The following is a 10,974-nucleotide window of genomic DNA, read 5'->3' as shown; positions in this document are numbered from 1 at the left end:
GGTCCCCCCCCCCCCCCGTCAGGCACCAATTAATTTATCGGAGAGTAAAACAGTTACGGTAAAGGGAGGGAGGACAGAGAGGAGTCAGTGGGGACTGTGGCGGCTCTGGAGAGCTGTCACTTTCTCTGTGTGTAATGTGTGTAGGCTATGTGTGTGCGTGTGTGTGAGTTTGTGTGTGTGTGTGTGTGTGTGCGGAGAGGGATTACCATTACGCACGTTATGCGGAGCGCAGTTTTGGTGATGCATTCAGTCTGGATATGTGCAGCGGGGAGCAGTGAGCGTCAACGCGGGCGTTCAGCGGCATAAACAGCCCAGTAGCAGGCAAAGGGGATCCGGCAGGTTTGGAGGCACCGTTTGTGCACATCACAGGATTTCCAGCTAACTGTGTGTTTTATTTGTTTTGATGACTGCTCCCTCATTGGTGCAGTCAAAGTAAAAGATGCGCACCGCTGAACAAAGGATTTAGGGGAAAACGATAAAGAATCTCCTCCACGTTTTAATCCTGACACCCCGGTGCTTTTCGTCTCTCCTGTTTGGACTGATCAGGACTGGGAATTCATGCCGATTCCGCCTTTGAGGACAGCGGACACGGGCTGAAGAACCGGGTTCCTCTGGTTTGAAACCTGGAGCAGGAGGAATCATCTGCTCTGATCGCGTACAAGTCCATGTGGATGGAGAGAAAATACGCAAACACGGCGAGCAGAGCTCATTCCGAAATGTGACATTTTAAAAAAATTATTTCTCCCATTATACCTGACAACTGTGCACCTGCCTTCGTTCTCGATCGGATTTGTTTACATCGATAAAGGTACGTGCTGCTCATCGTGTAGCCCACAGGATATTGATTAATAGGAATGGGGGGCTGGGGAGTGTGGTATCCTTGTGGACGTGTGTGTGAATGTGAATGCATCTCTCGGTTTGTGTTGTGATGTGTGGTTGAAGTTGCATCACTGACAGCTCTGGGAGAAATGCGATGTCGATGCACCAAATGCATAGGTGTGTGAAATGGGGGGGGGGGGATGTCGCATGCACTGTTGTATACATGTTGCATTAATATACATTTACGACATTTACGCTCAGTGTTTGGCACACATGGCCTTGACCTTAAGCAGCATTTGACAAAACCATGTTAAGCTTAAACTAAAGACAAGTCTATGGAGGACTTTGACCTGTGTGAAACGACTGATTGGCTGTGGCACATTTTTCTCACGAGGATGAAAAGGTTGGTCCCTTTTCGTGACTGCGCCTCCATTTTCATCCCACAATACATTGGGATATTTTAGGAGTGTCAATCACTCTTTCATTCTTTAGTTTAGAGGTTAGATGTCATTCTCTATTTTTGGATCTCTCTCTCTTTCACACACACACACACACACACACACACACACACACACACACACACACACACACACTCCTCAGCAACAATGGTCTTACTGCTGCTGCCTCAAACAAACACACTCTTCTGGAACTCCCCAGGGACCCTCCCATGTGGCCGGTATTGTTTAAGAGAAGGGGGGGGGGCTGAAAAAAGAAAAGAAAAAAGAGCATTCCCCACATGTGTGTTGGCATTAAGCTGCTCCTTAGGTCAGCTAAAGCCAAGGGTGTCCCCTGTAGGAGACGTGTCCCTCCCATATTATCCTTATACAGCACAAGCAAGGCCCCCGACAGGTTGGTCCAACTCGGCAAGAAATTGCACTTGAATTCCCACTTGGGTCCAATTAGACAAAGGAAGTTAGTATGGAAATAGATGTCAATGTATGGATTGGTCAATAGATAGATGATACATGTGCCTTGAGCCACTGTCAGTGCAGTGTTTGTGTACTCTGAAAGCTCCCAGGCCTATTTTGGAGTGTTCTGTTTTCCATCATTAATCAATATTCAGTAGAATGGAGCTGTTTATTCTCAGGCTGCGCTTTCATGAGTTAGTTAGCTTCCTTTGGGGAAAAGAGGATGCTACAGTATCTCCTCGGGGCTAATGCCATATGTAGCGTGTTTGGAGGATTGTGTGTGTGTGTGGCCTCTTTATGTACACATGACACAGCTGAGTCTATGAGCTGGAGTGCAGATTTCACATACATGGAAACTTCCCTGCTTCTCCTTTCATATATGCATTTGTGTTCATGCCCCCCCCACCCCCGCATGCACACACACACACACACACACACACACACACACACACACACACACACACGCACACACACACACACATGCACACACGCTCCAGGCACAAGACTCGCTCCAATTCTTCCTGCGCACATCCGGCTGTTCCTTGTTTCTCTCGCTCCTCTGATCACTATCACACTCTCTAACCAAATCTGATCTCTCTGTGCTCCTGTGATCACCCCTTCATCCCATCACTTTGTTTATTGATATCACTGGAGGCAGAACACATGACACTGGAGGTTTGTGTCTCTGGTTTCAGGTCGCATTTTTGGGCTCGGGATGCCTTCACATCTGACCGATCACCTCGTCGGTTGTTGATGTAGAAAGAAAAAGGGAGTGCAGGGAGGTGTGTGTGGGGTGGGATTAAACATTGGCACTGTTAATTGCCAAGTCAATTAGCATACGGTCTTGCTGTGAGCCCAGTCACATGGTAATGAGGCCTAATTAGGACGGCCAGGGATGTCTGAAGAGGCTGGGGAAAATACTTCCTCTGTCAATTTCTTCATGATGACACCCAGGAGGCTGATGCAGTGAATGGACGACTCCTCTTCAGTCAAGCCATTAAGCATATTGTTATTTTATTTCCTCTCCAACCGTCTTCCCTCTTCTGTGTCTGTGAGTCTATTTTTTTCCTAAAAGCACCTTTTCAATATTTCAGCACATCCACACGTCATACAGTGACGTATAGTTCCTCTCTCCCCCTCATTCTTCTTCTTCATCTCCCCCCCCCCCCCCCCCCATCATTTTATCTGTCACTACCAGCTGTGAGGGATTGCTGGCATCACTCTGGAGGGTTAGAGATGTGCAGAGACTGGCGAAAAAGTGCACTTCATGGTTGTTTTAGTTGAAGTTTCAGTAGTGAGTTAAATGCATTCCTTTGCATTTGTTCAAGAAAAAAACAAAACACATCTGTCTGACATCTTAAATCCATCAGATTTATAACCTGGATGTCCCAAAAATTTAAGGGCTTCTTCCTTGGTCCATGTCCCATCCCTCCACCAAGTTCAGTGCAAATCGGTTCACTACTTTTTCTGTAATTTGACAAATAAACAATCACGACCAAAACATAACTCCCTTGATGCAGGTAAAAAAAAAACAATGGCATACTTAAGATCCAACTTACTGTAGCTGTGTTTTTGTGTGTAAATCTATGCACAGAAAAGTATTAAAAGTTCACATCGTGTGTGAGTAGCTGTGATGTCAGGTTTGTTGTGCTAGAAATATCTTTCTCAAAATGCAGACCTGGAAATCTCATGTAAATTGGCCAAGCTGCTGTGATTTTCTGCGTAGGAGGTCTCTGACTGCTGAATGCACCATCTGTAAGGCTATCTCTGGAAAGTCACAAGTGCAGGGTTTACACCAGCCATGTGTCCTGTCAAAGTGTCCTTGAGTGAAAAAAAGAGCTCCTATCTGTTCTGGATAAGAGTATATCCACATTATGCCAGGTTAACTTCTAATCTTTCCTCAGGTGAAGCCCTCCGTCCACACCAAAACTGCATTTTTCTCAACCAGAGAAATGGTTTCAAGATGAATCTTAAAAAGCCAGGCTGATGTCAGATATTGTTCATTTAAAGGAGGCATGGTCAGCTGGTCAAAGAAAAACACAAATAAGAAATGAATAAAGACATACTGTATACTGTATATGTGACATATCTAATACCTCAGGTAAGACAGCTACCTTTATTGGCCCTGTATTTCATCTTCTCTTAAAATGCTGATTCAGACCAGACTAACTCTGGAAGCGATTTCAAGCCAATTATTCTCACAGGAAGAGCTTGAGACAGATGTTATAAAAGCATTAAAAAAAAGTTTAAAAGACTGGTCTGCAATAGCTCCAACAAACAACTTAGCTATTAGAGCATACAAGCTTATTTTGAAGCACAGACGTGCTTTTAATCCAAGGTAAATCTCATACTGTGACATGGGACTTCTAGACAGACTCGGGTTAATTTATGACTGATATCTAAGGCGGTATGTAAGCCCTGCTACTGATGTAAGATGTAAATGTGTGCACTGTCAGAGAAGGAAATGTCGGGGCGTTGTGTAGCGTTGTGGTTTAAGCAGGCGCCCCATGTGTAGAGGCTACAGTCCTCGCTGCAGTCGGCCCCGGTTCGAATCCCGCATCAGACGGCCTTTCACTGCATGTCATTCCCCCTCTCTCTGCCTCCCTGTTTCCTGTCACTCTCCACTGTGCTGTCCATTAAAGGCATAAAAGCCCAAAAAAATATACTTTAAAAAAAAAGAGAAGGAAATGTCTGTTAGTATTACAGAAGATGTGGATAAGTCACCAAAAGGCGTCATCAGAAAGCAGATGTCAGCACAAATGCCAGCATAAACTCTCATATAGACTGTCTCTCACACACACACACTTTCTCCATTATCGTCCCCAGAAATCTGAATCAAACAGTAGGAGAGAAAAAATGAGAACTGAAGCGAGTCGTCAAAATGCAATAATCCTCCCAATTATCACCAAGGTAATTAGACAGCATCTGCTTGTGTGTTACGTCTGATAAGTGTAGGAGGTTGTAATTGTACAGATCCCTGCCTATCCAGCCTGGAGCACATTTGAATGACTGCAGTGCTGCACATTTGCACTCTCACGCCTGTGTTCCTGTTGTGTGTTAACAGCAGTGCCATAAGGAATGCATGCTGCATACTTGCCACGTTCAGCTTTGTGTGAGAATGTGGTGCCTTCACACACACATGCATAATACATGCCACCAAACTGAATGTTATATTTAAATGCAAATAGAGCCGGTGCACATGGGCATCGTGCCAGTCTGTGCATACGTGTGTGAGAGTGACACGTGCAGCATGAGTGCATGTAACTTGGCTATATGCAGAATACAAAACTAAGATGGACCTTTGAGTGCCAGCAGGCTGCTTGGCACTGAGGAAGATGATGCCGGAGAAACAGAAGCCATTCAGCAGAACTGGCAGGAGCTGGATCCCTCCCCTGGTTACATAAGATACACAGCAAGAATAAAGGGAAGGGGGTGGGGGTGAGAGAGGCGGAGGAAGGGGCACAAGTAAGGAGGAAGGAGAAGCCAAAATGGAAGGGGAAAGGGGTGTGTTTGGGATTAGACGGGGGGGGGGTTGACGAGAGGTGGGGAGAGGAGATGTGTGGGACTCATCTTTCACAGCACATCTTCAAATGTAGCAGAGAGACGAGACCGCTCCGGCTGCTCTGGAGGAGAGGTGGCATTGAAATCCAAGAGAATAGAGGATTTTAAATGGAGGAGAGGACAGAAATGGCTGCATACAGCGGGAGTGACAGAGAGGGAAACATGTCTAGAGATCTGGGGGTGGGGGGGGTGTAGGGAGGAGAAGACGGTGGCAGCATCCTCTGTGCTGCACAAAGCGGAAGGCCAGGGGCACTCTTTCTCTCTCTTTTCACATGACTCATTAGTGAGATGCAGGGAAGAGGACTCCAGTGTGTGGCATGTGTGCTGTAGGTGTGCGTTATGTACTGTACGTCGCGCACGTTTGCACGAGCGGTTGTGATTTTGCACACGCATGTCTGGCTGACTGTGTGCATGTGACCACACGTGGCCACTGGCAGCCCTCTGTGTGCATCCTTCAGCTTTCAGCTTACCACTCTGCCAAGTCACACTCAAAAAAGCAGCCAGGGCAACCATCTGTGCAAGAGGGAGTGACTGGGTGAGGGAGTGAAAAAGTCACTAGTGTGCAGGACACAACCCTCCAGTCTCTCCTTGTCTCTAACTGAGAATGTTCACTTGTCTCTACTATGTGGTTTTACAGGCTCTATCACTAGAAAATGACAAAGAAGGCGACAAAGAAAGACAAAAAGGAAAGCAAAAAAAAAAAAAAAGGCGGAGGAGTAGTTAATCTGCTCCGCTTGATGAGGATGAGTGAGTCTTTCTCTCTTTGTCTCCTCTCCCTTTTGTTTTATTCCTGTCATTTAGTGATGGGTGTACCCATGGTTATTAGGAGCTCTATAGAAAAAAAACATGATGTTAGTAAGCTCAGGAGCGTGTGTGTGTGTGTGTGTGTGTGTGTGTGTGTGTGTGTATTTGTTTTTGTGCCACTTAAACAAGCATGCATTTTGGTAGGATGTCGTGCGTGTGTGTGCGTAAAGCTCCAGCACTGTGTTTTTTTTTGCATGTGTTTTTTGGTGACTCATCCCTCTGTAAGCACTGATTGATGTTAATTTAGACCAATAATAACCAGCGGCTGTGAGCTGCTGCGAGAAGAAGGGAAGGGGATGACAGGAAACAACAGCCTGAAATAATGGCAGGGAAATGAGGGTGTGAAGAATTTTAGTAATGAGGAGGCGTGAAGAATTTTGGAGGGTGTAAATCATCTCTGAGGGGATACATGAAAGAGCGCCAAACAAATAAATATGCACGAACCACGAAGATTGTGTGTGTGTGTGTGTGTGTGTGTGTGTGTGTGTGTGTGTGTAAATATGAATGAAGATGCATATATATGCACACATGCATATTTCTTTCACTGTTTGACCCTCTTGGGGCTCAAAGAAATAAATAATGATATTTCACAAGTTGTAAACAACTGCAGCCTGAAATATTTATTTTTTAAATGGATATGAAGAAAGACACATCAAAGGCATGTGAATAAATGGATGGACCAGTGGATCGGCAGTGTATCTGTCTACATTTGGGGATGAATTAAACCACTTGCCTTGATTTAAAATTGACGTAGAAGCCATTTGGATGTCAAGTCAAGTCGATTTTTATTTATATAGTGCCAAATAACAGAAGTTAGCTCAAGACATTTTTAAAAATAGGGCAGGTGAAGACCATACTCTTTACAATATTAGTTACAGAGACCTAACAATTCCCACTGGATGGTTGCCAGTCTTTGAATTCATATTGTCTTATTGGATTTGAACCAAATGTTAGATCAATCATTTTCTTGGAGGCACTGAAAACAGGTTTTATCTTCACCCGTTAAGTTGGTCTTGTGATCATGTTAGCAAGCATTTGCTGCTATACACATCCAGCAGGTATGGAGTCATATATCTGGCCACGTGCTGAATAAAGACCAAAATTCCCTCTCATTTAAGCTCTGTTTTTGGTCTCTACCATCTCCTGTGGGAAACACGTTCACTAGCTAGTTGCTAACTGTGTCTGTCACTCATTTGATGCTGAGCAGGTAGTGTACAGTAGGTTTTAGAGCTTTTTCGCTGAAAACTGCTGCCCGCTGCAGCAGGAAACAACTATGAGAGCGGTGAAGCAGAACAGCAAAGTGGTTGATGGACAGCTGAACAATGAGCCGAGTGAAGCTGCAGATTCAGGTGACATCCTCTTTAGAGTCCCATGCTCCTGTCACACTTTCACACAGTTTTCATTTTGTAATTCGATACATTGTTACAAGTCAAAGGGATCAAACTATCAAAAGCAGCTGAAGTCTAGTATATTTAGATTTGTAGATCCACTGGACCTCCTCCCACTTCTGTCCCTATTTTCCTCATGATAAAATAAATCTAAGTATCAAGGGTCCGTCTCTTCTGGGTGTCTGGCCCATTTAATAAGCTACATGCTGGAAGGACTGTGTGTGACCTTTAGCCCTGGCTGATGTGTATTTAAACCTTGCACTCTTCCCTGATGGCCTGACCATGTAACAACCACTGACTTACTGGCATAGAGAGAGAGAGAGAATATGAAGCTGGAGATATCCACTGTCTTTTATGTGGTATGTAAATATTTTGGTACAATCTATTTGTGGACACTGGGAGATTTTTTAATGTCAAAACTACAGCGAGACTGTATTCCTCTGAAATAAACAGTCCAAAATATGGCTTCAAGCCTGATGGAAAAGTGTGTGTGTGTGTGTTGAATTGTTTAATACACTAATGTCTGAGCCAGCTTGGAAAGAATTTCTGAAAGCTTAGAGATGTAGGAGAGAGACAGTTGACAGTAACCTGGCAAGAAGATGTGTTGTAGTATGTGTGTGTGTGTGCGCGCGTGTGTGTTTGTGGTGGCTTTAAATACAGATCATCCTCCCATAAAACACACAGCTTGTCAGGTGAAACGACGGCACTGATCATTTCCGCAAAGACCTCAATGGAACGAAAGACTGTGTATCTGTGTGTGTGTGTGTGTGTGTGTGTGTGTGTGTGTGTGTGGGCGTTTGGCTATCTGACAGTTGTCATGAATAAAGAAAAAGGTAGACTGAGACAGCATCGATTTGGCACGCATGCTGTTGCTTTTTTGCTGGGACATTTCTCTCAAAAGTACACGAGTGTTTGTACGTTGCACTGGAGGCACTGTGTATTTGTGTACAGTGTATTATGCATCGTCTCAAGCCTTGCTAGACGCCCTTAGATGCCCGATAGTGAGTCAAACTGCTTGTACACACTAGTTCCTTTCTCTGTATCTCTGTTTGGTTTTTTTTTTTCATTAAAATATGCATGACGCTGCAGCTTTCCTGTCAGAGCTCTGGCAGCCGGCTCACTGGACGAGACCGGACAAATAATATACCTGAAACTCTCTTTGGAAGCGTTGTGGGTGCTGTGACCTCACTGCTTTGTGAATGAACTGAAGGCTGATCTGGGCTTTTCTGGGTTTCGCGGTATTTTTTCTGCCATGTGAAACCTTGAAGCCTTTAAAAGCTTCAAAACAGGCAGAACTATAGGCTGCTCTTGGTGAAACAGGATTTGTGTGTGTGTGTGTGTGTGTGTGTGTGTGTGTGTGTGTGTGTTTTGTGTTTGGGAAGGCTTCAGTCATTCACCCTGCATGAACTACTGTCCTTTGTTTCCTCTCTGCAACACAGCAGTGGCTGATTGTCTGTATTGTCACTCGCAGGCCGGATGATTGCTGTGGGAATGACTGAGCGCTCACCTCTGTAGCCTTCCAAACATTTATGACCAGAATGACTCACTCTTTTTCTTTTTCTCTCTCCCCTTTTACTCCATTTCTTTGACTCCCTCCATTTGTTCCTTCTTTGCTCCTCGCTCTCTTCATCATCTCCCTCTCTGTCCTCTGTTCTGTTGCTCTCTCAGAGATGGCGTTCCTCCCGGTCCTCCTCCTGCTACTGCTGACTGTTGCTCACCGTGCCAGCAGTCAGGATGCCGAGGACTCTGAGGCTCTCCCAAGAGGCTGTGGCTGGGGCCTCATGCGTCCCTACACCCTCCTCTGCGACCTGGACTCCATATGGGGTGTAGCTGTCGAGTCTGTGGCTGCCGGTGGTGCGCTGGCTGCCATCTTACTAGCCCTAGTCCTGGTGTGCCGTTTACGCCACATCAGTGAGGCTGAGAAGCGGAGCGGCGTGGGACCCATCCTCCTGCTGCTCCTTGGCATCCTTGGCTTGTTCGGCCTGAGCTTTGCTTACCTGATCGAGCAGGATGAGTCGTTATGTCTGCTCCGCAGGGCCCTGTGGGGTCTCCTGTTTGCCGTCTGCTTCTCCTGCTTGCTGGTGCAGGGTGTCCGTCTGCGCAGGCTGGGCCGGGAGCGGCGGAGCCCTGGTGGCTGTGCCCTCACAGGCCTGGCGCTGGGTTTGAGCGCTGTGCAGGGTATCATTGCTGCAGAGTGGCTACTTCTGACCGTGCTGCGGGAGGGACGAGCCGCCTGTCAGTACCTGCCTCTGGACTTCTCACTAGCTTGCAGCTACGTGCTAGCTCTCCTTATAGCCGCGCTGACTGCCGCCTCCCTGGCCTTATGTGGGAAGACACGTCAGTGGCGCTGCAATGCCGTCTGGCTGCTGGTGACCTGCCTGCTGTCGCTGCTGCTGTGGGTGGCCTGGGTGGGCTTCTATCTGTACGGCAATGACTGGCTGGGGAGGGCCCCGGACTGGAATGACCCGGCACTGGCCATCGCTTTAGTGGCTCAGGGCTGGCTGCTGTTGATCTTCCATGCCATTCCTGAATCCCACATCTGCCTGAGACCCCCACCACAGCCCACTGCCCCAGATTACTTCGACACCTCCCAGAACTCAACACGGATGAGGGAGACCAGCTTCGATGAAGACATCCCTCTCTCTCACAGGCAGTTTGTGGAGAACCAAGGCTACGGATACAACGACGAGAACACTGCAGGTACAGTGCAGTCCAATGTGTTTAAGCAGACAGGTGTAATATGTGCAGACAGGCTGCAGGAGGAATATAGGCCAAAGTGAGTAATAGAACACCAGGCCAGAAATAAGTACAGGAGGAAATGTATGTGGGGCAGGATTACACAGCAAGTGTTTCTTTCTTCAAGAGTGATATGGTGAGTCATCTCTGTCCACCACTCTGTCTATTCCATGCCAGGCTTGAGGAGCGGTGGTGGCGCCGGGCAACACAACAGTAACACCGGCGCCAGGCCCAGCGCTCCTTTCCGCAGCAACGTCTACCAGCCCACCGAGATGACCATGATCCTGAACGGGGGAGCGGTGAGTACATCCTCCCAGTCACAGGTACACGCCGCTTACACGCCGCTCTCTCATTCGACCATGCCAACAAGACTGCATGCACATTTGTGCGTTCTAGACCGTATGCCATTGCACAAGAATGAGGGAGAGGTGTGAGTGTTTGCGTGCAGTATCAGTTTGTGAGTGTATGTTCACGTGCCTGTGTGTATTGTATTTCGTGGACACATGCATGGATGGGTTTGTCACAAACAGTCATTCATCTGATATTGATTTATGTACGGGTGAGTGCAAGAGAACGTCCATGTGTTCCTGTGTGTGTAAATAAGCCGCGATGCTATCTGTCCACTGAGTGATGCGACTGTCTGCCGGGCCTGTCACGCCCTTCATTATGCAGGATGAATGGGCACTCTGGCTGGCACAGGTGAACCACTTTCCAGCCACTGTGTTATGAATTAAGCCCCACGACAGCACAGCACAGCG

At 46.9% G+C, this 10,974-nt stretch overlaps 1 protein-coding gene across 4 annotated transcripts in view; it reads left to right on the top strand.

The window, feature by feature from the left end:
* Positions 1-21: 21 nt before the first annotated feature.
* Positions 22-10,974, top strand: part of gprc5ba (G protein-coupled receptor, class C, group 5, member Ba) — a 16,179-nt gene continuing 5,226 nt past the window's right edge. Inside the window, exons 1-3 of one of the 4 annotated variants that reach the window (XM_023423244.2) lie at positions 22-808; positions 9,149-10,180; positions 10,394-10,539. In XM_023423244.2, the coding sequence (XP_023279012.1) occupies positions 9,151-10,180; positions 10,394-10,539 (1,176 nt within the window). In that variant the 5' untranslated portion in view covers positions 22-808; positions 9,149-9,150. Of the gene's footprint in view, positions 809-7,140; positions 7,840-7,884; positions 8,482-9,148; positions 10,181-10,393; positions 10,540-10,974 lie in introns of those variants that run through there. The other 3 variants (XM_087178508.1, XM_087178507.1, XM_087178509.1) reach the window with 3 other exon arrangements.

Source organism: Seriola lalandi, unplaced genomic scaffold (genome assembly GCF_002814215.2).
Source record: "Seriola lalandi dorsalis isolate HSWRI2012SDOR001 ecotype SW California unplaced genomic scaffold, Sedor1 jcf7180002054690, whole genome shotgun sequence".
Taxonomy (NCBI): Eukaryota; Metazoa; Chordata; class Actinopteri; order Carangiformes; family Carangidae; genus Seriola; species Seriola lalandi.
The sequence above is the reverse complement of the archived record's forward strand: the minus strand, read 5'-3'. Positions and strand labels throughout refer to the sequence as shown.